Source organism: Gobio gobio (genome assembly GCF_949357685.1).
Source record: "Gobio gobio genome assembly, chromosome: 7".
NCBI classification, from domain to species: domain Eukaryota; kingdom Metazoa; phylum Chordata; class Actinopteri; order Cypriniformes; family Gobionidae; genus Gobio; species Gobio gobio.
In genome coordinates this window covers 37,054,011-37,081,683 of record NC_137103.1, presented here as the reverse complement: position 1 = coordinate 37,081,683, position 27,673 = coordinate 37,054,011, and the positions used below count along the sequence as shown (strand labels likewise).

Below are 27,673 nucleotides of genomic sequence, written 5' to 3'. Positions count from 1 at the left end.
ATTTTCAACCATTCTCTCTCGTACTCTTTCTGCATACATTATTTGAAAGAAGTCTTATGCACCAAGGTTGCATTTATCTGATCAAACATTCAGTAAAAAGTTACATTGAGATATTACAATTTAAAATAACTCTTTTATATATATATATATATATATATATATATATATATATATATATATATATATATATATATATATATATATATATATATATATATATATATATATATAATGAAAATGTAATTTATTCCTGTGTTGTCATGTTGTGTCAGCAGTCATTACTCCAGTGTCGCATGATCCTTCAGAAATCATTCTAATATGCTGATTTGGTAAATATTTCTTGTTATTATCAATGTTAAAAACAGTTGTGCTTCTTTCATATCTGTCAAAAATGTGATATTTTTCATCTTTGATGAATAGAAAGTTCAAAAGAACAGCATTTATTTGAAATAGAAATATTTTGTTACATTAAAATGTCTTTCCTCTCATATTTGGTGCTTAATGTGTGTTTGTTTTTGTTTGTTACAAATATTATTTTGTGACAAAATGGCTAAACCTGCTGGTTAAAAAGGTCACATTATTGCTCTCTTGACTTTGTAATAATTTTTTACAGGGCAACAAAATGGCTTCCACAGACTTTTACAAAAGCTTTTCAAACATTACAAATATACTTTATATATTTTAAAGCAAAGCTGATTCACTACTTCTTGTAAGAAATCATAAAACACTATGCTAAAATATTTTAGCAATCTACTGAGACTATTTTTTCCCACCGTGACGTTGACCATTTTAATTTAGAAAGTGAAAATATATTAATCATAACTCAGCTGTACTCCATTCAATTTGACCACATTTATTTACCAAACCAAAGAAGCAAGATAAACTCTCAAATGTCAATCATCAAACAGGCTTTTATTACATTAATATTGCTTTGGAAGTATTTCTTAAGAAAATTAGACAGTCCACTCTGACATAAATAGAGACACCAGACAAATAAAATAGAGTAGAGCATCATAAAATAGACAAACAACAAAGACTCACTCATGCGTTCATATTTAGAGATGTGTGTGCATGTGTGTATGTTTTCAATATATGATGAGATGTAGCAGCTCTATCCAGACTCTCTCTTGTAGTTTGGTTAGCTTTATACCCAGTAGAAAATGATGTGTAAATGTGTGCATTGTGTATATACATCTAGCAGCTCTGCCCAGCCTCTTTCTGTAGTATGTCCTCCTCAGTGCGGAGGGGAAACGTGTCAATGGTGGTAAAGATCTCTGCTGCTGTGATGGGGAAAGTGTAGCGCTGCTTATCCACACCCTGTTTGTCCAGCAGAACCATGCTAAATGAGTTCTGAGACAACTGCAGCAGCAACCTGCCCCGCACAAACGAAACACACACAAACACACACATTTAGTTCATATTCAGTAGAATGATGTGTATCATGATGTGGAAGCAATTCACAAGTTCCTCAAGTTCTTATGTACAACACAGCATTTAAAGAATATTAATTTAGAGCTTTCTTGCAATCACTGCAATCAAGTTACTGAAATCGTGTAATGAAGTACCTGAGTTGTAGAGCCAACCCTGGAGGGATGAGTCTATGTCTGATGCGGCCGATCTGAGCTGGATACACCCCCACCAGCTCAATCACCGTCACATGCCTTAAGTCCAAACCACACTGAGCATGCTGCACAATACAGATCATCCAGTTGCAATATGTATTTATTATACATTCGTTTTTGCATTTTAATACACACACACAAACATTCTTGTGCCCTTACCCAAATCCTACACATCACAACTAAGTGCCTAACCCAAACCCTTACCATAAACCCTTAAACTAATTATAACCTCACACCCTAAAACCAAGTCTTGACCCTCAAACAGGCCTTTAGGGTTCTCAGAAAGTGAGGACCGGCCAAAATACCCTCACTTTGCTCTTTTCTTCCTCATTCCGATGGTCTAAAACTCAAACGGTCCTCCCAAAGACAGTTGTACAGGTACAGATACACACCCACACACACACACACACACACACACACACACACACGTTGTATCTTCATGTTTTATGGGGACATTACATAGACATAATTTATACTGCTCAAACTGTATATTCTATCCCCTTAAACTAACCCTACCCCTAATGTTTTCAAAAAACCTCACTTAGTATGATTTATAAGCTGTTTTCCAAAATGTCCCCACAAGGACAAGGATTTCTGATATTATTGCCATCTTTGTGGGGAAATTTAAATATTTTACATTTTCAAAAAAAAAAGTAATTCTGTATGATTTATACGTTTGTTTTCTCATGGGGACCTCAATTTATCTCACACACGCACGCACATATTTTTACTTTAAACTTAAAACTATTTACAATTTTCAAACTTAAAACTTTCTGGCTAGGCTTTATATGCTTTATTTTGTAGAATAAATAGAATAAAGAGGCAGATGTGAATCTTGTACCTGTAAATTAGTCATCTGGAATCTGTAGTAGTGATTGGCAGCCGAGGGGGCTGAGATGATCAAAATGCGCCGTTTCTCATAGAACTGGTCCAGCAATGCAGCAGCGGACCTCACACCAACATTAATATTCATGGCTTTTAATAAAACAAATCATTATGTTATTCACCAGAGGGCTGGAAAGTAAGAGTAAGATCATGAATTTTACATGAACTCTGAGGTTTAATCTTAAGATTAACGTGAATAATTCTGTCAGGAAAATTGTCATATTTACTCTAGCATTCTGCCTCACAATATTAAATATAAATATTCTGCCAGAATAAGCAGCAATGCAATATAAGGGCATATAATGTATAATGCAAGGAATTTCTCTTGCTAAGCTGATGGTGTTTGTGAGGTGTTAATGTGTGTTACGCACGAGCACAGGAAGTCTCCAGGCCAGACCATTCCATGTTAAACTGGCAGACTCTGGCAGCGCTGCCCTTCAGCTCGTAGCCTCCCAGACAGCGGAATTCACATGTGGCCCCGTAATTATCACCTGCACTGTCACATTTCATCCAGCCATTGTCAGGGACAGAGAGAGGAGTACAGCGACGCACTGCAACGTGTACAGAACACACAATTATTTCCTTAGACACATTTATATAATCAACACATTATGCAATGTTCTGCATCTAAATAAAAGGAAGGATGCTACCAACCACAGTTTATCTTTTTCAGTAATACACACTGCCGTTCAAAAGTTAAGGAATTAATACTTTTATTCAGCAAGGATGCATTAAACTGACTAAAAGTGACACTAAATACATTTACATTTTTACAAAAGATTTATATTTCATTTAAATACTGTTCATTTGTAGACTGGGTAAACCCAGCCTGATCTGCCGGTGATTTTGCCCTGCAACTCAGTCTGGAAACCTGTACATTCATTTCTACTGCTTCTGTTACACTTTTGAGGGAACCAATCACAGACTGGCTTATCCACCTGGCCCGCTATTGGCGGGTTTAACACGATGATGGATAGAGAAGCGATGGGTCTGTGGACTGATTGGTTGAAGGACTATCCAATTGCGTACAGAGTCATTTAATTTATGCTCGTTTATCACGCCTCTTGTGCAGTAGAAAATACATAGCAGACTCCCCAGACCAATGTTCAAGCTTGTTTGATCAAGTTAATTTGATCTTTCTAAAAAAATCCAGAAAAATGTTAATCAGTACAACTATTTCCAACATTGATAAAAACAAGAAATGTTTCTTGAGCACTAAATCAGCATATTAGAATGATTTCTGAAGGATCACGTGACACTGAAGACTGGAGTAATGATGCTGAAAATTTAGCTTTGCATAACAGGAATAATTACATTTTAGAATGTATTTAAATAGAAAACACTTAACAGTCATATTTCACAATAATACTGTATTGTTGCATTTTTTTATTTTTTTTTATGCAGCCTTGTCGAGCATAAGAAACTTCTTCGAAAATCTTACCAACCCCAAACTTTTGAACGGTAGCGCATATATATATTAACCCTCTGGTGCTATTCGGTCATTTTTGACTCTAAAATGTTATGTTTTGTTTTTATTTTTTACTTAATCGGAATGGTACAAAAAGGTTTGAAAAGGTTAAGTGGTCCTGAAAGTCACACTTGTATTGTTCACGGTCAAAAATGACCGCATTGGAAATGAATGGGAGATGAATTGCATCTAGTGGAAACTTTTGGTACTGCGCACAAACAAATTATTACTGAAAGCTAATTTTTTGAGATATCAACCTCAAATTTGGAACACAGCTTGTTTAGATTTATAGCTTTGTTTTTCTCACAGTTTTATAGTAAAATTTAAATTTATATTTTGGAAACTATATATTTCATATAAAAATTGAAAATTGTATTTTTGAGTATTTTTCATAATAAATGTAAAATTGTTTAACTTTTTTCAAGTTCACTTTTTAAAATCTTTTTTCACTTCAGCAAAAAAGAGACCAAACGTAAGTCTGTGCTCCAAAGCATTCAAGATTTAAGTTGGAAATGTAATTTTCAGGTCCATGCTCAAAAAGTTAATAAATGGATTATAACTACCGCATAAATATGATTTAGTACCATAAATCCCCTAAAAATACAAAATATCAAATAAAACCTTATTGAACTAAAATATAGTACAAAAAAAATTGGTAATTTTCGGCAGACGCGAACAATAGATGTTGCCTTCTTAAAAAGCTTCAATGTAGCTTTTGTAGCTAACATTTTTAGTTGCTCTTTGTTTAGCTAAGCAATTTCAAAGAATAGCTTGGCTGTATTTTAACTACTTTAAATCTTGAGTAACTAAAGAACTTACCTCTCACTCGAACATTGAACCTGCAGGTCGCCTTGTTCTCAGCACGGTCAAACACAGTGTATGATAATTTATGATTCCCTTCTGGGAAGTGCGAGCCTGGTGGCTTTCCTTTCAGTATAACACTACAACAACAACAATGGTTTCTCACAACAAGAATCTGGACAGTGATTAGATGTGAATTAAATGTGAATTCAGTGATTCTCATTGGTCAACAATGGCATTGAGTGGTCAAATATTTATGCATAAAGACCACTGAACTGAGTGAGCACAAAACTGATCCACTGACTCTGTTAGGATGCCATCCGCTGTGTCTTTGCCCTCTGGGGTGTCCCACGTGATTTTGGCGGTGAGTTTTCCAGGTTCAGCGGTCTTCTCCTTTACATTAGGACACTTAATAACTGGGGGATCCACATCTGAGACAGAAAACACCTTTACATGCCTCACCCCCTAAATACTGTCATGAACCCAATTCTGTAAATAAATACTAGTGAGTGCTGAATGACATGTTTCACTCACCCAGGCACACACTGTTGCCTCCGCTCCATGTTCTGCTGCTTTGGCAGGTGGCACTGTGGTCTCCACGGAGTGTGTATCCCGGTGAGCAGAAGAACTGGCAGCGGGAGTTGAAGTAGGAACCATCGGAGCACTTAAAACCTCCGTTAGATGGCATGGTCAGTTTAGGACAGCGGACTTCTGTAAACATAATTAATTCCCTGGTGAAAATGGATTTTCAATGGACAATCACTGCTGTCAAACCAAATAAATCCATGTGTCATTCAGCTGCTGACTGACATGTGGCTGGTAGTGAGCTGTGTCTTGAGATGCCTTCAGGTATCAGTCATTTGAGAAACTTATCAATTTAATTAAAAAAAATCAACTGACAAATCAATAAATTAATAATTAAAATGAATACAATCAAACTTTCAGCATGTGGCAAAAAATATTAAGGAATTTAAAGGGATAGTTCACCCAAAAATAAAAATTCTGTCATCATTTACTCACCCTCAAGTTATTCCAAACCTGTATGAGTTTCTTTGTTCTGCTGAACACAAAAGAAGATATTTTGAAGAATATTTGTAACAAAGCAGATAGAGCAACCATTGACTACCATAGTATTTTTTTCACTACTATGGTAGTCAATGGTTGCTCTATCTGCTTGGTTACAAACATTCTTCAAAATATCTTCTTTTGTGGTTGATTAAATGATGACCGAATTTTTATTTTGGGTGAACTATCCCTTTAAAGTTTGGTCACCAAAAATAAACAATTAATAAAAAGCGGAATAATAAAGCAAATAGAAAACAATTTTATGTTAATCAATAACTAATATAGAAATCATGATAAAAAGACACTACCATTCAAAGTCAGGTTTGGGGTCAATAAGATTTTTTAAAAGACATTAAACTGATCAAAAGTGAAAGTAAAGACATTTACAAAAGATTTCTATTACACATAAATGCTGTTCTTATGCACTTTCTGTTCTCTAAAGAACCCTGAAATATCACAATTTTCAACATTGATATTAATAATAAATGTTTCTTGAGCACCAAATCAGCATATTATAATGATTTCTCAAGGATCATGTGACACTGAAGACTGGAGTAATGATGCTGACATTTCAGCTTTGCCATCACAAGAATAAATTACTTTTTAAAATATATCGCAATATACAAAATAGTTCACAACATTACGGTTTTGTAATGTATTTTTGATCAAACAAATGCAGGCTTGGTGAGCATAAGATACATTAAAATATATTCAAATAGACAAAAGTTGTTTTAAATTATTATTAAATTAAACATTATTTTACCGTTGTTTTGATCAAATAAATGCAGCCTTGGTGAGCATAAAAGACTTCTTCCTAATCTTACTGACTCCCGACTTTTGAACAGTAGTGTAAATAGCCAAAAGAAAAGGGTAATAAAATAATTTGTGATTATGAATTGATTGATAAACGCATTCAAAATGTTGTAAAATGATTGTGCAAAACCGATTATGCACTAATCCTTCTTAATCATTCAAGTGAGTTCACACATCAGCATTTATAGGCAACGTGATCTATGAATGTTGACCTCTGCAGGCGTAGTTTCCTGACCACTGTTTGCTGGCCATACAGAGAATCTCGCTGCTGCCGTGCATCTCGTAGCCCGTCTTACAGCGGATCTTGCAGCGAGTTCCCAGAACGTTCTTATAACGCTCTCCGCGTGGTGTCTGGCAGCTGACGTGACCATGTTTGACTTTCACTGGGGCACACCACGGCACGCCTAGAAGGAGACATACGTTATCACACACGCACGCAGGTACACTGAAGAAAGACACTGAGTCATACCAAAACAAATTGAACACACCGCCTTCAAAACTTACCTTGACATTTGGCATCATCCAGACGTGCATGGAGAAAATGTGAACAAAGATAAAGTAGCACAGCCACAGAAGAAGAGGAAGCAATCAGAGGCCTGAAGCCTAAGCAGGCAGTCAGAGATGTAGTGTCCTCTTGTGTTGTGAGTCTATGTGTTCTGACAGCAGCGCTCATGTGTTAAGATGTGGTAAGTGTTTCACTGAGAGAAGATGGGTTCTGTGTAATGGGTTTTTGGGATCAATATGTGCATTTAATGTAGTATGTTCTTGCATGTTTTCACCTGTGTATCGCACATCTTCATCATCAGTGAATGGCCAGTATCCAGAGCCTGCAAAACAGTTTAGGACAGCACAAGCAAGAAAGAGTTGGCATGACCGCAGAATTTCAGATTCAGCTCAACTAGAATCATTTATATTCTGTGCGGCTATATTAGAACAAAACAAACCACAGTTTGGTTTTTGTTGTAATATCTTGTAATATTTTTATGTTCAGTCTAATAACTATGGAAGCCTCAGAATAGAAAATGTAATTGTGTACACACTATCGTTCAAAAATTTGGGGTAAGATTTTTTATTCAGCAAAAAAAATATTAAATAAATCGACTGTAAGAACATTTATAATGATGAACAAAAGATTTCAGTTTCAAAGTGCTGTCCTTGTAAAAAAATGTATCATGGTTTCCAGAAAAATGTTAAGAAGCACAACTATTTTCAATATTGATAACAATAAGAAATATTTTGGGGCAGAAAATCAGTTCTTTAGAATGATTTCTGAAGGATCACGTGACACTGAAGACTGGAGTAATGATGCTGACAATTCAGCTTTGCCATTATAGGAATAAATTACATTTTAAAATAGAGTTCTTTTATATTGTAGTAATATTTCACGATATTACTGTTTTGTTTTTGTTTTTTTTGTTTTTTTTACTGTATCAAATTAGTGCAGTTGTGAGCATATGAGACAAAAACAGTACATTAAAAGACAAAAACATTTGAAAAAAATCTTACTGACCCCAAACATTTGAATGGTACTGCATTTATTCACAATCTCACAATGTGAAAAAAACGTTATCTTTCTCAATGTGACTGTACTTTATTTTAACAGGCTTCATAGCTATCGCTGAAATGGGTTTGTTGTATTTATGGACACGGCTTGAAATGCAACAATGACCCCTGCAGGTAATGAAGTGAATTACAGTGTGTCGCGGTTGATGCAGTGAAAATGGCAGCCACATAAAATAACATTCGACACTATATTAGGATTACATGCTCTACAGGGAATATGACTGGATGGAATAGATGTTGGCATGGCTTCATTCAGAGGTCAGACTAGCTGCCAATTTTACTTGCTTATTTACATTCAGTGTCATAACAGAAGCTCCTTCACAACAGTCAACGTGTAATTTCATCCTCCACCATGCTGCAGGAAAAACACTAATGTTCTCCAACAGAAACAGGTCTCAGTGTTCTATTCCATCTAATTCGGTGACTTGTACTTACTGTAATATGAAAGTAAGTGATCCATACTCCGATGAAACTTAAAACAAGATGTGCTTCAAGAAATCATGGAAAACTCTATTACCCACAGATCACCCTCTTAGATTGGGATCAAAAAGAAAAAAACAAGAGCCTGCATTCACTCTGCTTTTTTATTCCCTCTAATTCTGTCTTTTGTCTCTTGTGTGTGTAAATGGGTGGATACTAGCTGATCACACAGCAAGTTAGATCAAAGCTCCCTCTGATGCAGTAACAAGAACTCAAGAGAGACAGAGTAGCACACACACACACACACACACACACACACACACACACACACACACACACACACACACACACACACACACACACACACACACACACACACATGTTAATGCAGAGCTAGAGGTGAATCATGACAGGACCACAGTTTTCCAACTTCTATCATGGAAAACACTCCACAGGGATCATGTGTGTAGGTGTGTGTGTGTGCTCCATTTGGCAGATGAGTTTTCCTGTTCCATTCTGTTAGCTCAGCAGAACGTCGTTGTGTAACCCAGAATACTCACTGACTTGGCTTAGATTACTCTCTTTCTTTCTTTCCTCCCTCCCTCTCTCTCTCTCTCTCTCTCTCTCTCAAACACACACACACACACACACACACACGCACACACACATATATATACACTCCTAATGGAGTGAGTTTCCACTTACAGTAAACTTTGTCGACTAAAACATAGCTTCTATTGAAAAGATTTCACAACTTCTACAATGTTTTGCTTAAAAACTGGAGTTGGATGAACGTTTTGCACTCATTAGTCATAAGAAAGCAAGATCCCTCAGGCTCCCCATGTTCAGTGTGTGCAACATTTCCAGCCTCACAGAGTCACCGCTCTTATGTGTGCGGAGGTTAGTTACCCTTATTATACAGTCTGATGGTGAATTAAAAGCTAATTATGTTTTTTATAAATCCATCAGCCACCACTCATTGACCATCTATAACTGCTTGTAACCATTGAAAAAATCTTAGCAAACCCTATCCACCCAGAGCACCTCAGCAACCATTATGCAACTGAGTTCAACCACTTTAAACACCATAGCAACACTCTAGCAACCACCCAGAGAACCTTAGCAACTATTGTTGCTAAGCTTGAAACCATAGATATACATAATAAAGGCCAATGGAGGTCGACGTCCGCACCTGGCGGCCATCTTGTCACAGGCAACTCGCTCACTCGTAACATTGTTTTCATGGTGCTTGCACTTTTTAAATAACCATAACTTGCTCAATTTTCTACCGATTTTCAAACGGTTTGGTTCGTTATAAACGTCAGAGATGTAGTTATGACACTGCATACTTATGAAAAATGATTAATAATTTGTTCAAGCATCCATAATTATAGCCACGTTAATAACGTTTGCAAGAAACCAAACCATTTGTAAATCCGTCAAGATTTCAGTGAGATAAGAGTATTTGTGTTCATGCAGATCACTCGCCTTACATCAGGTACCACAGAGCCCTGCCTGTGACAAGATGGCCGCCAGTGATGACGTTAGAGACTCCACCGTAAGACATCTAGCCTTTATTATGTATATCTATGCTTGTAACCCCCAAAACTTAGCAATGCCCTAGCAACCACCCAGAGCACCTTAGCAACTATTTTTAAACACCACTTTTAAACACAATAGCTATGCCCTAGCAAACATAAAAACCAACTTAGCAACTACTGGGCCACAGTTTGTAGTTCTAGCAACTACCCATATTACCATTGTGCAACTGCTTTTACCATTTAAAACACCATAGCAACGCCCTAGCAGCCACCCAGAGCACATTAAAAACTGCCTAACAACCACTCAGCACACTTCAACCTTTAAATCTCTCTTCAAACTGTCAATACATTTAAACTACATAAGGTTTATTCTTACACACATTTCAAAATTCTTTTAATCTGCACAAATATTCAAACAACACTCTTTAAACAGCCTTTTAAATATTTTATTGCTTTGTTCATCCAAAAGAGTTAATCACTGGGAGCTACTGATTCAAATTTGACAAAAAATTGCCCAGAATGGTTAATTCATTCGAGTTCGGGCATGTGGCCATTTTGCAACTACATAAAAGCAAATGCATTTACTCATTCTAGTTCGAGTCAGGACAGTGTTATGTGGACAGTCTGTGTCTGTTCCGTCTTAATCTTGTAACATGTGTTCATGTTTTAGCCAGCATGAGTCTGTTTGTGTTCACAAGACCGTAAAATACACAAACACAAATAGCCACCCAGTCTTTGTGAATAAACAATGCACAGCATTTGAGGTAATTCACCAAAATGCATCATTTATTTTACTGACGTTTACTTTATGCATGCAAATTAAGCCAATATGTGAGTCTGATGGTCTGTTGTACTTGTAAATTGGACCTCTCATGCATTTACAAATTGTAGCCTGGACCACAACCACAACCTAAAACCCAATGACAGGACGACAACCTCACACAGTCAACATTATACTCAATTACATTTCCAGCCGTGGTCTCACTCTAACAGCGCTTGAAATAGAGATTGGTAATTTAGAGCAATTAGTTCTACCACCACAACACATGCATCTCTTCAGCTGTTTCAATTGTGTGTTTCCAGCAGCACAGGAAATCTGCATGTCTTAGCGAGTCCAAGCAAGAGACCTTTTTAATTCATTCTCTAAACAAATAAAATCTTGGCTCGAGAAACCATGAAGGCTTAAAGGGACCACGGTGCATAAGGTAAATGTAAGCAAGTGTGAACCGCTTCTGCTGGAATATAAACACAACATTACTTCATCACAATGTTTTCTGGAAGCAAAATGCATTTTTGCTCTTACTAATATAAATACTCCAAAAGAGCCTCGTTGGTCAACCAACAATACTGATGAATCAAACATAAATCAAAAAATAAAAGTAGATTAAAATGTTAGGCAGATTCCTAAAATCATATAAAGTTTATTGGCTGAATAGTTGGTGATATCAGGCTACATCAGGTACAGGCTTAGCAACCTGCCATATTCTAGTTATGGAAAAGTGTACTTTAGTCTCTAGCTCTGGATACATCTTTTTATTTTATTATTAAATGTGAATAATATCAAAGCATCAGTCACATTTCCAAAAAGCAGTCCCAGACCCCATGCTAATGGATGATGATCATTCTGGCAGAGGTAAACACATATCTGCCTTAGCATAGCCTGAGGAACAGTGAGTAGCACAACACCAGCATATTAATATGCATCTCCAGTGATGATTTATTAGTTGTTCCATATTTTGCATGTAGAACTTCTAATTCATTGTCATTGTATCATATGATTACTGTTTTATTCTTCTATTGACTTGAGACTTAACTAAGCAAATGACTCATGATGAATAACACCATATTTAGATCTACAAGAATAAATATTGGCCTATTGAGTAGGCACTTGAAAACCTGATTTAAAAAAAGCAAGAAAATGGATAATGAAGGATAATGAACACACTTTATATTAAAAGTGCACATTATTTGTCCTGCTACAAGTCCAAATGGGATTTTGGACTTGAGACAAAAGACTGTTGAACATGCCTGCTCTATGCTTGGAAATATTGCAAATGCTGATGATCCCAATAAATCTTTGCTGCCTCCTCGGACACACTGCTGACCCACTTTCTAGAAGACATTACATTATTATTCTGTATGTCTAGTAATAATAGATAGTTTAAAGACGAAACATTCAAAAGATGTCCCATCAGTATTGAGCAGTTCGACCGGGCGCGCAGTGTCCTACTGGTGACAAATCATCAGTGCGTTTTCATATGAAAGAGTTCAGTGTCTTTTCCCTGGATTTAAGGAACTAACCCCCTTCTTTCCCCCCCAAACAGCCCCAAAAGTGTCCACGTAAACACTCTGCTCTGTTGAAATATACTGTGCCTAATACAGCAAAAAAAGCAGAAACAACACTGGAAAACTCTCAAATGCACAAATACTCTGTTCCCTCTGATTTTTGCACAACTTTGCATTAGTTTGATAATTATTGCTCAACACATTTTGATTGATTAAAGCTCACAGCGCGAGACTGAACAGGATCCTTTTGGATGGGTGTCTTACCGTCATACGCAAAGCTCCCGGACAGCTGCAGTCCCACTATCATGTACACACACATCCAGGTGTCCATCTTTAGGAAGTCCAGGAGCTGCTGGGAGACCTCTGGTACATTCCTACGATAGAACCAGAGCAAAAGCCCGACCCCGCCTCTTCGATAGAAATACGAGCTCTTCAACCAGCGCGAGCGCGCGCACAGAGCGGCACGTGGACTTTTGGTATACATGCACAAGGCCCTAAAAAGTAGGCTATTGGGACACTTAAGCAAAAATTAAGCTATTTTTTTAAAAGAATAATTTATTACTGTAGTCCTAAACATTTAAGAACGATTATAAGATATAGTTCAAATAATTTTTGGTCCACATAAACATTTCACCTATTCATTAGGATTGTAGACTACAGAATACAGGGAATAGCTACAGAAGTCCTCAAAAGTAAAAGTGGAGTTTGGAGTCGGAACCATCATACAAGGGAAATTGCCAGGCTCCTTGTAGATAGGCTACAGATAAACATCTCAAAAATTAAAATTGAGAGCGAGGGAACATTTTATGTCATGAATTCTTAATTTAAAAAAATCACACATCTCACACATTCTCTTTACTTCAGCAACAGCACTTGACAGCAAAATCTTATTAACTTTATTACAGTCAAAGCATAGTATGTAGACTGTCTGTCTCTTGCACTTTTAAATTGCAGTTATCATTTACAGTAGTCTGGTATGCTGCTAATGACAGACCAGGTCTTGGAAAAGGAATGTGAATAAAACAGAACATGAACATTTTCACCAAAGTAGCCTAGTTGTGTGGTTTATTTTTCTTTGTGTACACAGAAATAAATGCTTTACACATCTGTGCTTTAAGTTAACATTCATATAAACACTATGTCAATATATACTGTAACATAATATGTATGGAATCATTTTAGTCAAGGTAACTTGATAATCAAGAATCCTCATATAGAAGTGAGAAGCAACCAGCCCTTTTAGAGCCATATGATACAAACCATCTTTCATGTTAATTTATCATGTTTAGCTAGTTTCACCATATAATGAACTGTGATTCACAGCACTTTTGAAATGTCAAGTCCTGTGAACTGTTAGCCTGATGTCGTCATACTCAATTCTAGTCAGAATATGACAGACCTCAAGTGTTGTGGGCGGGGCTAAGCTCGGCTGGCATCCAGGCTAGTGAACTGTAAGTATACAGGCAGATGTTCAGGGTGTCTGTGCTTGTGGTGTGCAGACTTGGGGATCATTTAAGTTTTAGATACTGTGGTAGGACACTGTTCCAGAACTGAGGGTCCTGAGCATCATCTGTTTGCTTCTTCCCTTTACCATTCTGCTCATTTCTTTTTCTAGTCTTCTGTCTGTCTTTCTGAGCATTTTTCTGTCTGCGTGCAGGTAACACATTCGGCTTGGCTATCTGTTTTGGTACTTTTTTGGTATTTTCTTCCTCTTCCTCTCCTTCTTCATCTTCACCTTCCTCCTCACTTTCTACTTCCTGTTCTTCTTCTTCTTCTTCTTCTTCTTCTTCTTCCTCTTCACCTTCTGCTTCCGGTTCTTCTTCTTCTTCCTCGTCCTCCTCACCTTCTGCTTCATGTTCTTCTTCTTCTTCTTCTTCTTCTTCTTCTTCAGTAGTTTCTGTCTGTTTCCTCCCAATTTTCTCTGTTTTTATATTTCTTTCTTTCTGCTCTGCTACTTCCTCCTCCTCTTCCTCACTCTCTTCTTCATGTTCTTCTTCATCTTCACTAGTTTCTCTCTGTTTCCTTCTGTTTTTCTCAGTTTTTATATTCATTTCTTTCTGCTCTGCTTCTTCCTCCTCCTCCTCCACACTTTCCTCTTCCTGATCTTCTTCTTCACTAGTTTTTCTCTGTTTCCTCCTGTTTTTCTGTGTTTTTCTATTCATTTCTTTCTGCTCTGCTTCCTCCTCCTCCTCCTCACTTTCTTCCTCCTGTTCTTCCTCTTCACTAGATTCTTTCTGTTTCCTCCTGTTTATCTCTGGTTTTATATTATTCTCTTTCTGCTCTGTTTCTTCCTCTTCTTCACTGTCCTCCTCTTCATCCTCATTACTTTCTGTCTGATTCTTCCCACTTCTGTCTGTTTTTTTATTCTGTTCCTTCTTGTCTGTTTCTTCCTCTTCCTCTTCTTCCTCACTTCCACTCTCTTCCTCATTATTTTCTTCCATCATTTCATTCAGCTTGTCTACCTCATCGTCTTCATCTCCTCTGTCCACTTTGCGTGTCCCTGAGATATCCAGATTCTCTTCACTTGTATCCATTTTCCTTTCTTTCTCCCTTTCTTCTTTTTCTCCATTATCTTCCTCAATCTGTTCACTCCCTTCATGTCTTTCTCTATCTCCATCTGTCTCTGAAACGTTTTCCTTGTCTTCAGCTTCCACCTCATTCTGTCGTTCTTCTTTCTCTTTCACACTCTCCTCTCCCTCCTCTTCTTCACTGTGTGTGACTCCATCTTTTTTGTCTTTCAGTTCTTCATTATTTTCCTCTTCATCCACTTCCTCCTCCTTGTCTTCTTCACCCTCTTCCTCTTCTTCATCCTCCTCTTTTGCCTGGTCTCGGTTTGCCTCCTCCTCTTCATGATCAGTCTCTTCTTCTTGATTTTCCTCCTCCTCATCTTCTTCCTCACTCTCTTCATCTCCCTTTTCTTCTGGTTCTCCCTCCCCTTCCTCTGTTTCATTCTCTTTCTCTTCTTCTTCACTCCTATCATTTTCTTCACTCTCTCCTTCCTCTTCATCTGTTTTCTCTTCATTACTGCTCTCTCCTTCCTGCTCCTCCTCTGCATCGTTTTTCTCCTCGTCTTCCACCTCTCCCTCACTCCCTTCATCCCAGCTCTCTTTCTCTTCTTCCTCGTCTTCACCGCCACCCTCTTCATCTTTATCCTCCTCTTCCTCCATTTCTCCATCCTCACTCTCTCTCTCACTCTCCTCTTCTTCTCTTTCAGTCTTATCTCCACTTCCTTCTTCACTCTTCTCTCCCTCACTTTTACTGCTCAGTTCGCTATGGCTGTCATCCTCTTCCTCTCCTGCTGCCTCACTTTCCTCTTCTTCTCCCTCCTCTTCCTCACCGTCCTCCTCTCCTTTTTGAGCACTGTCATAGTCTTCATCATCATCACTCTCTCTTTCTTCTTCATTTTCAACAACACTGTTCTCTTCTGTCTGCCCAACCCCCTCGCTTTCCTCTTCTTCTCCCTCCTCTTCCTCACCGTCCCCCTCTCCTTTCTGAGCACTGCCACTGTCTTCATCATCATCGCTCTCTCTTTCTTCTTCATCTTCAACAGCGCTGTTCTCTTCTTTCTGCCCAACCTCCTCACTTTCCTCTTCGTCTCCTTCCTCTTCCTCGCCGTCCCCCTCTCCTTTCTGAGCACTGCGACTGTCTTCATCATCATCGCTCTCTATTTCTCCTTTATCTTCAACAGCGCTGTTCTCTTCTTTCTGCCCGACCTCCTCGCTTTCCTCTTCTTCTCCCTCCTCTTCCTCACCACCCCCCTCTCCTTTCTGAGCACTGCGACTGTCTTCATCATCATCGCTCTCTATTTCTCCTTTATCTTCAACAGCACTGTTCTCTTCTTTCGGCCCAACACCCTTGCTTTCCTCTTCTTCTCCCTCACTGTCCTCCTCTCCTTTTTGAGCACTGTCACCATCATTATCAATCCCTTTTTCTTCTTCATCTTCAACCGCACTGTTCTCTTCTTTCTGCCCAACCTCCTCATTTTCGTTTTCTTCCTCAGCGAGTCTCTCTTCTTCACCTCTTTCTTCCTCTCCCTCTGTTTCACTGTCCTTCACATCTTCTTCTTCCTCCGTTTTTATGTTTTCATTCGAAACTAGCTTGTTTTGTACATCTTGTGCACTCTGCGTTTTGGTGCTGTTGTCATCTATTTCCTCAATTGCTGATACATCCTGAACTGTGCTGTCCTGGTCTACTTCCTGTTCTGGCAGGATATCGTTTCCTGCTATTTCCTGGGACACTGATGTACACAAGGACATCTTATTATTTTGTCCTGGTGAAGTTTCAGAAAGAACTTCAGCAGCTTTTATTAGTAGTGGTGCAGCACTGGCTATAGCCATGGCTGGTAGTGATGAAACTACACTACCCATAATGCTTTGCTCAGCCTGTGGCTTCATGTCTGGCTCTTCTGGTTCGACTGATTTGCCATCTAATTTAATTAGATGTGGTGACTGCCTGTGTTGTGGAGATTGCCTTAACAAATTACCAGATGATGATTCAGTTTCTTTTGTGGTGGAAGATTTACTGTTTGCTGATTCGTTATTGGACCATAAACTGGAAAATGAGTGGCCTCTCTCTGGTTGTAAGCTTTTAATTGATGGAAATTCATATTTCTGTTCAGTAAGCACTTTATCAGTGGGTGACTGGCTATTTTTATGCTCAGACTGCAAGTTGGAAGCGGATTGGATTATTTCAGCAGTTCCTCCTGATTTTATGTTCTCTATAGGGGGAAATGATATGTTGGAGCTCTGAAGTGTTTTACTATCATTTTCCCTTTTGACTTGTGCTAGCATTTCATTTTTAAGCTGGACGTTTGAGTTTTCAGCCTCCACAGGTTTTCTCTTTTTTGCTTTAGACATTTGTGTGGGTATGGAAACTGATAGAGGGCTGGGTGTTTTGGGTGCTGTTTCTTTCATTGGGGATCTTTCCACATCTGATCTCTTCTTCTTTTTTTTCTTTGCTGTAAATAGACCAGTGTTTTCTTCTGTATCAACTGTGTTCTTATCATTTCCTTTTTTTGCAGTGTTTTGCATTTTGGCTGGAATCTTGACTGATGTTGGGTTTCCCTGTTCTTGTATGTCGATCGGTTTTGATCTGACCTCTTGACCCTTTCCAAGGGGTGGCTTGATGTCTTTTTGAGCAGGATCTGTCTGAAGTGTTGATTCGACTACATTAACTTCCATCCTGCCAGAGGGCACGTCTTGAACCTTGACTGGAGACTTGACGCTTTTTGTAGATCTTACTGGAATACCCTCCTCTTTGATTTGATGAGATTTCACCTCTTGAACTTTTGTAGGCATTGTTCTAAATTGTTTGACTTCCTGAACTGGAGAACATTTTTTAATTTTAAGTGAACTTGGCTTGGTCTCTTGCTCCATCTCAGCAAGAGTAGTGACCTCTAGACCTCTGAGATCTGCATGTTGATCTTTACTATATGTATCTGCTTTTAAAACTTTGAGCCTTGAATCAGTATTAGTACTGCATGTTTCACTGCATCCCTCCCTTTCTTTATCTGACATTCTCTCTGGAGATGATCTGACCTCTACTGCTTGACCTTTACATTTATTATTTGTACTCTGTATAGGTTTTTTGTATGTTTTGGATCGCATTTTGCTTTGTGATGCTGTAGCAGGAAAATGTTCAGCCTGCATAGCAGGGTTCTTTGGATCTCCAGACCTGGGCTTCTTATGTTTAAGATTGCTTGGTGGTGGAGATTCTGTCATTGATGGATGAGAAACAGATCCAGCCTGTACTTCAGTAGGCGGAGACTGAACATTCTCTTCCTTCCCAATAGAAGAGGTTCTTGCCATCTTGTGCATATGCTGTTCATGTGTCTGTCAAATCAAACATTACATGCTTCAATTAAATAAACAGTTTTCTAATAAATAATTTTGTCATCTTGAGCACAGTGACACAGCTTTTGCTCACCTTGTCCGACATGCTGTTTTCAGATGATCCAACACTATGGCAGTCCTCTGCACTCTTAGTGATCGGTGTGACTGTATTCACAAGAAAGCTGGTCAATACTGATAATCAAGTGTTTGTTTCTTGCTAGTGTTTTTGGTTAATTTAAAAAGACTATATTTAGTGATTATATAATTGTGGTAATAGATCATAGATGGATAGTTGGTAGATGGATGGCTAGAGAGAGAGGTCTTGGGAGAACATAGAAAAATAGAAAAATATATACATGGAGGTGTCCTGGCAGGTAGTGTGATTGAGGTTGATGGAGATCCCACAGGGGCATCAGTTCTGAAGCGTTTAGGAGTGTCTGTTGGAGATCTCGGTTGTAGGATATTGCCTGTCAGGGCTAGTGCAGTAAAGCCAGTTGTAAGAGGAGGAAGATTGCAAAATTCTGGACCGAACTGTGCAGATGAGCTCTCCTGAAACACAAATCAAACCAGTTTGAAAATCTAGGTCAGGGTAAAAAATAAAAAATAAAAATGTATTCATTAAAGGCATAGAATTTTTTTTTAAAGTTTTAATGTGACATTCATATTATAAAAAGAACAAGAGTTGAGCTTTGTTACCTTTAATAAAAAATTGCGAGTGCTTAGCTGAAGATATGCCTCCACATATCTCCCAGTGTATATATGGCCATATAACCTTCATAGAACACAAGGAGTCTAACACCAAACTGGTTTAACCCACGTGATCAGTTTCTTACCCTCTGTCTCCGTCTGGCCCGTGTTGATAGGCTCCAGCGGTGAGAGGTTGGAAGAGATGAGGGGAGAAAGGTCAGTTGTGAGAGGCGAGCAGGTGCTGAGTCTGGAATATGTTCTAATGGTTGCCCCTGTAACATTGAGGTATAACACCTGTCCAGATAAGAGTAGGTAACGTCTTCATCCTCTAAACAAACTTCTTCACTTTCCTGTTGCCGTGGCCGTGCGAACACCAGCATGTGACTGGAACCACATGCCACCTACAAAACATAAGCCCAAATACAATGAATACAGCACAAAAATTCAGTTTTCATGCGACATTTTCTTAGTTCTACATGCATTAGAAAACAAGAACATGATAAGGAACTATCAGAAAAACGTACAGTCATGACAGTGTAATCAAAGAACCTCTGGCACACAGTTGGACTGAACTGATTGGTGAAGTTCTCATCTCCATGGCCTAACTTCCCATGACGGCCATCTCCAAACGTGTACAGAAGACCACTATCTGAAGCCAAAAACAGAGAAATGTATACATTTAAATGGGACATGTAACTATATAAACCATAAATACATGTTTTTTGTAAATGGTCAATGTGAAGTCAAATGTGGAATGTATATGTAATTATTGCAATGACCACATTTATTTCATATGACGTTTCATTCTGTTAAAGAGAGTAAGAGCAGAATAAGAGCAGCAGCACAGGTGTCCAAGGTCCTGGTATTGAAGTATTGAACTAACAACATTTAAGATCATGGGTTCAACTCCCAGTCGCTTTGTAAATGTGCCAAATGTGTAACTATAATGCTACCCATGTTGTTCAATGCATGTTTGTTAGTAAATGACACAGAAAAACCTTCTTTGTTTTATGAGAAATAATTATCATTAAAGCACAGCAATTTTGAAATAACACTTAGAAGTGAAACACACCGTTTGCATTACAAACATTAATGAAAAGAACCGGAACACGAATTTAACTGAATGCCCCACGTTTAAAATGACAAAAACATATTTAGATGCGATTTTCAGCCAATACAATATTTGAGAGTCACATTAACAACCTAAATCATTAAGCACAGTTAATTATTTTAATTCTCTGACAGCTCTAATTTAACAGTGTGTAAATCTTACCTGTTATAAGTGCACTGTGGTTTTCCCCACATGTGACATGAGTGACCCTGCCTTTCCTGAAGTGGCCGACAGCAACAGGTGCATCTGCTACAAACATTAGCGTCCCCAACCCCAACTGGCCAAACTCCCCACGGCCAAAACAATATAACTCATCCTCTACAGAAAAAGGAGATAAAATTCAGTTAAAAACATCATGAACATTTAATGTTTAAGACAAATTATCAGAGGAAAGGGGAAAAAGAGGGATTGGAGGAATACATTTGAGAGGAATAAATTTGTTATTTTTGTTTGTTTGTTTTAAAACAAAAAGTTTTCTTGTCGCTTCATAAAATTAAGGTTGAACCACTGTAGTCACATGGACTATTTTAACAATGTCTTTACTATCTTTCTGGGCCTTGAAAGTGGTGATTATGCTGCAGTCTATGGGGAGTCAGAAAGCTCTCGGATTTCATCAAAAATATCTTCATTTGTGTTCCGAAGATGAACCAAGGTCTTACGACATGAGAGTGAGTAATTAATGACAGAATTTTCTGGGCGAACCAACCCTATAACATGGGTTTTACATCCCATGTGAGCTGTTGCGTTCTGGTCTCCCTGTTTGGATTATGTTCTTTGACCCTGGATTACCTGTGTTTGTGTTATTTTGAATAAACATGTGCTTGCGCATGGATTCTTGCCTCTCCTTGTCCCTGCTGTCACGTAACATTAAGCCACACTTGATGATGTAAAAATGCATTAAAGGAACACACCAACTTTTTGGGACTTTAGCTTAGAAATAAAGGGGACCATAGATAGATACGTCCATACACACCATTTTCATCTCTGTGCGTGCCATAACTCTGTCTGACGCACCCACCTATGTAAATGGCTCCAGCTAGCCTACTGCTCAATAAGTGACAAAATAACGCCAATATTTTCCTATTTACATGTTGTGATGTGTATAGTTACATCGTGTACTAAGACCAACGGAAAATGAAAAGTTGCGATTTTCTAGACCGATATGGCTAGGAACTATACTCTCATTCCTGCGTAATAATCATGGAACTTTGCTGCCGTACCATGGGTGTAGCAGGCGCAATGATATTACGCAGCACCTGAAAATAGTCCCCAGCACGCTCCCTGTGCAAGCAGGTTGTCACGTTGGTTATGTTGACTGATGTTAGCCTATTTTCAGGTGCTGGCTAATATCATTGCGCCTGTTGCACCCATGGTACGGCAGCAAAGTTCCATGATTATTACGCATTATTACTCTGGGGGATACGGTGAATAAGCTAAAGTCCTAAAAAGTTGGCGTGTTCTTTTAATGTCACTGCATTAGATAACATATCAAACTAAGCGGCATTTGCACTGTATGTGTACATCTCCATCACCTGTGAGGGCGAGCGTGTGCTTGCCTCCACATGCCACCTGCAGAACCCTGTGCAGAGATTCTACTCGCTGGGGGCAACTGTGATTGACCAGCTGATGAGCAGAAAGACCCAGTCGTCCATCTGCACTTTCCCCGAAAGTGAAAACATCCCCATTATCTGAAACATACCAAATTCCCAACAATTTATTCAGTGCACCATCAAAAAATAAATAACAGCATGGTCTTCTTGTTCATGCTTATGAATAGTGTTGATTGACAGGCACTCACCTGTGACCAGAGCTGAGTGTCTGTATCCACATGAGACCCACTGAATGGGTTGTCCCAATTTCAGCTCTTTAGGCAATAAGGCATGACTGTCATTCCCCAAACCAAGCTGACCAACAGAGTTATCACCCCACAGAAACAGCCTACCATCCTCTGAAATAAGCAGATTTATATTTAAATATCAGAATCAGACATTTGCTGTCTTTAATATAAGAATCAGAATCAGACGAATAAATAAATGCATTTGCATTTATAATAGTATGCTTATATCTACTATGAAGGAGAATTTCTGTTGCATATCAAAGTTACCTGTAAGTGCAGCAGAGGTGTGGACACCTGCAGAGAGCAATTTGATTGGAGCATAGTCACAAAAGGGGCGGAGGCGCTGGAAAGAGATGCTGGCATTACAGTGGCCCAGTCCCAACTGCCCATCACTGTTTCCTCCAGCCGCAAAAACCTCCCCTTGTGCTGGAAAAACCCATAGACAGACACTCTCACTTACTTTCTTAATTTTACTCACAATTCTCTTTTTTTAAATATACATTACTGTTTAAACGTTTAGGGTCAGAAAGATAAAAAAAAACCTGATACTTTAATCAGCAAGGATACATTAAATTGATCAAAAGTGACAGTAAAGACAATTATAATGTTACAAGAGATTTTTATTTCAAACAAATTATGTTCTTTTGAACGTTCTATTAATCAAAGAATCATGGTTTTCTCAAACATCTTAAGCTGCACAACTGTTTTTCGCGAGCTCCAAATTAGCATATTAAAATGACACTGAAGACTGGAGTGATGATGCTTTGCCATAACAGGAATAAATTAAAATATATTAAAATAGAAAACAGCTATTTTACTTATTTTTATTATATTTCAAAATGTTACCAGTACACTTCTTCCAAAAACATTAAAACATCTTACTGATGCCAAACTTTTGAATGATATCGTAGTATTAAATGTATACAGAATGAAACTTTGCATCTGAATAAAAGGCTTTACTTACAGGTGCTAACGAGTGTGTGATCCGTCCCACAGGCAACAAACTGAACTCTCTCCCCTTTAAGAACTGTGTGGACAAATAAGAAGATTAATAAGAAAACAGAGCTAGATCATTATAAAACATGTAGGCTACTGTATGCAGCTTTATGTCTAACCTTTGACAGAGGTTGGTTTTGTAACTGGTCCTTTGGTTTGTAGACCAAGCTGACCGCTGTTATTACTTCCAAACACAAACAAACGGCCCTGCTCTGATAAGAGATCATTAAAGAGACAAAAATATAGTGTATTACAAAATGTAGCCATAGTTACAAAATTACAAGGAGAATATAGAGATTACAACCTGTTACAAAGGCTGAGTGTGACTGTCCGCATGAGATGTGCACAGGTATATCATTCTTTAACCATAACCTGCTGGGTGCATTGTTTGCTATTTTACTCTTTCCAAAGGTAAACACAGCACCTGTATCTGCGATAAGGAAACATTTATGGTCAGTACAACATCTCTTCAGTACAACAGATCTCAGTCACAATTGTTCACATCCGGAGCAAAGAGCAAACCTCCCCATGCTCAGCAAGACAGTCCATTTAAATCCTTAGAAAGCTTCCAGCTTCCCAGAATAGCCTGTGCGGGTAATGCTCTAGGAGCTCAAAGGCATGATTATGGAGTCACACACAGAGTGTCTTACAAGCACATGCTAAAATACACATCCATCTATACAGATAGACAGATATATAGATTAAATAGACAGACAGACAGACAGACAGACAGACAGACAGACAGACAGACAGACAGACAGACAGACAGACAGACAGACAGACAGACAGACAGACAGACAGACACACACACACACACACACACACACACACACACGCACACACACACACACACACACACACACACACACACAGAGATAGATAGTCAGTAATTACAGAAATAGACATCTTACCTGGTATTTCTGTGTCTGTTTCTCCTGTCATCACCTCACACACCTCTGCTCTACAGATGACATTCCTGAACTTTCAGCTGTTCCCAGCTGAAGAGGTAAAGTTGAACCGGAAGTAAATGTTACCTTGGCAACCGGTGCAAAAAAAATCTAATCAAGGGTTCGCACTTTGTTGAAACTTTAATATAATTTATATAATTATTTAATTAAGAAAATAAACATTATATTCATTGAGTATTTTAACAGAGAGAGAGAGAGAGAGAGAGAGAGAGAGAGAGAGAGAGAGAGAGAGAGAGAGAGAGAGAGAGAGAGAGAGAGAGAGAGAGAGAGAGAGAGAGAGTTTAGCATCAGTGGGATAAATGAGTGTACAAGCACAAGAGCTGTCACTCACCACGCTCAGTCACTTGCCCCGCCCCCTATCCATCCCGTTAGCCACGCCTCGAATGCTGCGCGAGAGGGAGCGCGTGGAAATGCATTGATTTAGTTGTGCCATCTTTGAGCTTTATATGATTACATATGACAGTAAAATGTTTGCTCTCAAAAACAGAATATGTTATAGTCTGAAATTGGCAAAATGTTGCCAAAGCAGGAATTTTAGGTGAGTCGCAAAGTTTGCTATAAACAAGAAATATGGTTTGCTGCTGTCTGCAATTTTGAGTGACACTGTATAATAACTTTGACTAATAATATTAACAACTATTATTACATAACATTACATAATGCTCAACAGACAATTAATTTAAATATTAACTAGTCGTGAGTGTCTTGAAAGTTTGATTAATGTTTTAGTTTTAATGTATATGAACAAGCTGATTAGCCTAAGCATTAAAAAAATGTTATTTTAATACATTTTAATTATTAAATTGAATAAATGAGTAATTGGCTAGTAACAGATATTTTAAAGGCACATGTAGTCAGATACTTTTATACTTTCAGATATAGGCTATAAAATGTTGTTTCACATTAACTATTTTTTATAAAGTTTTCTCTTTTCTTTTCTTTTCTCTTCTTTTTTTTTTTTTTTTTTATATTCAAGCAGTTTTCCATCTGTATCATGTGTATTTCATGTCCACAGAGTGGGAAAAGCAAGTTTGGAGAGTGTTAACCTGAAGGGCAGGAGCTTTCTAACACTAAAGGACTTCAATGCAGAGGAAATTAAACATATCCTGTGGGTTTCTGCTGACCTAAAGCATCGAATAAAGCACAGGGGCGAGGTACTGCAAAATACACTGCAACTATTGAACTTACTGATTGGAAATCTCACCATTTTCAGGACTGATAAACAATGTTAATTTATTCCTCTTTTTATGTACAGTATGTCCCATTACTTCAAGGCAAATCTATTGCCATGATATTTGAAAAGAGGAGCACTAGGACCCGCATGTCCACTGAAACAGGTGCCATTCAGAGTTTAAGCTTGTGAAAGGGCTTAAATTTATCAATGCGGTCTCTGAACAAAATGAATGAATAGAGACGGATACACAACAAAGCATTTGACACATAGACAGTTTCTCTCTCTCTCTTTCACTAGGGTTCTCTCTGTTGGGTGGCCATCCTTGTTTTCTCACACCCCAGGATATTCATCTAGGCGTCAATGAAAGCACCATAGACACGGCCAGGTCTGAATTTAAACACATTGTAAACACTGCTTACTAGACTCAATAGTGTGAGGCCTTGACATGGTCTTATATGTGGCTGTGTATGTATGGCAGGGTGCTTTCTGGTTTGGCAGATATCGTGTTAGCTCGGGTGTATAGTCACTCATCTCTGGAGCACCTGGATAAAGACGCTTCTATACCAATCGTCAATGGCCTGTCTGACCTCTACCACCCTGTACAGATTCTGGCTGACCTTCTGACACTGCAGGTACAAATTCACTGACACTCACACATACATAAGTTGAAGTCCATTCACTCACTCATTCGCTGTTCTTTTTCACTCTTACAGGAGCACTACGGCTCATTAAAAGGCCTCACTCTGGCTTGGATAGGTGATGGAAACAACGTTCTTCACTCCTTCATGATGTCATTGGCTAAACTAGGTGTCAATCTAAAAGTGGCCACACCCAAGGTTTGCGCCCCTTTCAGAACTGTGTTATATATATATAGAAATTAATACTTTTATTAATCAAGCACATTAAATTGATAAAAATGTATCATGGTTTCCACAAAAATATTTTTCAACTGATAACAATAAGAAATGTTATTTGAGCATTAGCATATTATTTACAGAAATATTATTTCTGAAGGATCAAGTGACACTGAAGACTGGAGTACAGAAAAATCAACTTTGCCACCACAGTAATAAATTACATTTTAAAATATATTAAAATAGAAAACAGGTTTTTTTTTTTTTTTACTATTTTTACTGTATTGTTTATCAAATAAATACAGCCTTGATGAGCATAAGAGACTTCTCTCAAAAACATAAAAAATCATACCTACTTTTGAACGGTTGTATATATATATATTTATGTATTTTATTTATTAATTTACTTTTAATTCGCACCACTCTGAAATGATGTTTTTCTAAATTAACCTCTTATCTCTAGGGTTATGAGCCAGATGCTAACATCACTCAAGAGGCTCAGCGTCTATCTAAGCAGGTATAGACTGCCCTACAATATATTTGTGTCTTTACAATGTCTGCTTTATCTTTATAATGTATGCTTTATACCATGGATTTGCATAGTCAAGTAAGCAAGCCAAAAGCCAAAGGCGACAAAGGCCACAGTGGCAAGGAACATTACAGATCAGAAGTCAGATTGGATCGGAACATTCAGATTATTTATCCAGTTCCATCTGATTGAAGATCTGAGTCATCAGGGGTTTGATGAGGATCAGTGCCACTGGCTGTCGTGGCCTTCACAGGGGGCATATGTAGGCATATGTGTTTGTCTATAATTCTTTAATAATTTTCTTTAACAACACAATGTTCACTATGTTTACTGTTTTTATGTTCACTAGCTTATGTATTGAATGCAATGTTTAGCTAATTATGATATTCATGCTATAGTTTGGCACCAAGTTGCAATTCCTGACGGATCCAGTGGAGGCAGCACAGGACAGTAGTGTGCTGGTTACTGACACTTGGGTGAGCATGGGCCAAGAGGAGGAGAAAAAGAAGAGACTAAAAGATTTCCATGGTTACCAGATCACCATGCAGGTAGACAAACATCTATCAACTTTGTCTAGTTTGATCTAGACTTTTCATTCCATTATGATTTACTCTGAATTATAATGCATTTACATGCAGCCTTGTTGTGAAAATTAAAAACTTGCTTCTGAATAGTGTTATGAAGTTTTTTTTAATGATTCTGTTGTATTGTTGACAGACAGGAAGTGTGGCTGCACCAGACTGGACATTTCTACACTGTCTCCCACGTAAAGCAGAGGAAGTAGACGATGAAGTTTTCTACTCACCACGTTCCCTCGTGTTTACAGAAGCTGAGAACCGCAAGTGGACCATTATGGTAAAGTGTATATGTAAAGACGTGAGCATTAATAATGCATTTATTTTTGTTAAGTAATTCTTCTTTGTGTTTTCTTTAGGGATTGATGGTGTGCATCCTGACAGACTATAGGCCGCAAATTCCCAGACTCAAATTTTAAAAATATTTAAAAACAAAACGAAAACAAAAAAACCTAAATTATAGGTTTGTCATCTGCTTTTTTATTGTAAAATTAGTAATCTTGTTTCTCAACAGTCTTTGAAATGTGTGTGTGTGTGGGGGGTGGGGGGGGGATTAATGGAGAAATGAACAATTAATTGTACTAAATTCATGAATTCATCGATTAAATGTATGAAAAATACTTTTCACAAATGATTCAAGTATTTCA

At 38.0% G+C, this 27,673-nt stretch overlaps 3 protein-coding genes across 6 annotated transcripts; 1 reads left to right on the top strand and 2 right to left on the bottom strand.

Moving 5' to 3' along the window:
• Window positions 1-893: 893 nt before the first annotated feature.
• On the bottom strand, window positions 894-12,889 carry srpx (sushi-repeat containing protein X-linked). 4 transcript variants are annotated; one of them, XM_079821195.1, is made up of 10 exons: window positions 12,729-12,857; window positions 7,434-7,481; window positions 6,867-7,058; window positions 5,311-5,487; window positions 5,081-5,207; window positions 4,795-4,916; window positions 2,879-3,058; window positions 2,464-2,597; window positions 1,566-1,687; window positions 894-1,372 (listed from the first exon to the last, which is right to left on the bottom strand). In XM_079821195.1, exons 1-10 carry the CDS (start codon window positions 12,793-12,795, stop codon window positions 1,195-1,197), a joined length of 1,347 nt encoding a protein of 448 aa, XP_079677321.1. In that variant the 5' UTR covers window positions 12,796-12,857; the 3' UTR covers window positions 894-1,194. The 4 variants fall into 4 exon arrangements, with proteins under 4 accessions (XP_079677321.1, XP_079677322.1, XP_079677319.1 ...); XM_079821196.1 differs by lacking the exon at window positions 7,434-7,481 and having other exon boundaries at window positions 12,729-12,889; XM_079821193.1 differs by lacking the exon at window positions 12,729-12,857 and having other exon boundaries at window positions 7,159-7,481.
• A 622-nt stretch (window positions 12,890-13,511) lies between these two features.
• On the bottom strand, window positions 13,512-23,944 carry rpgra (retinitis pigmentosa GTPase regulator a). The gene is made up of 13 exons (XM_079820706.1): window positions 23,838-23,944; window positions 23,231-23,356; window positions 23,046-23,138; window positions 22,895-22,957; window positions 22,198-22,356; window positions 21,892-22,041; window positions 21,626-21,781; window positions 20,256-20,411; window positions 19,507-19,631; window positions 19,129-19,383; window positions 18,652-18,844; window positions 18,390-18,460; window positions 13,512-18,295 (listed from the first exon to the last, which is right to left on the bottom strand). The coding sequence occupies exons 1-13, from the start codon at window positions 23,866-23,868 to the stop codon at window positions 13,973-13,975; spliced, it is 5,901 nt and encodes a 1,966-aa protein (XP_079676832.1). The 5' UTR covers window positions 23,869-23,944; the 3' UTR covers window positions 13,512-13,972.
• A 417-nt stretch (window positions 23,945-24,361) lies between these two features.
• On the top strand, window positions 24,362-27,451 carry otc (ornithine transcarbamylase; the record flags this gene model as incomplete). Its single annotated transcript, XM_079821205.1, has 10 exons — window positions 24,362-24,432; window positions 24,910-25,048; window positions 25,150-25,231; window positions 25,366-25,453; window positions 25,547-25,700; window positions 25,782-25,904; window positions 26,386-26,439; window positions 26,850-26,999; window positions 27,169-27,306; window positions 27,386-27,451. 10 exons carry the CDS (start codon window positions 24,362-24,364, stop codon window positions 27,443-27,445), a joined length of 1,059 nt encoding a protein of 352 aa, XP_079677331.1. The 3' UTR covers window positions 27,446-27,451.
• Window positions 27,452-27,673: the final 222 nt, after the last annotated feature.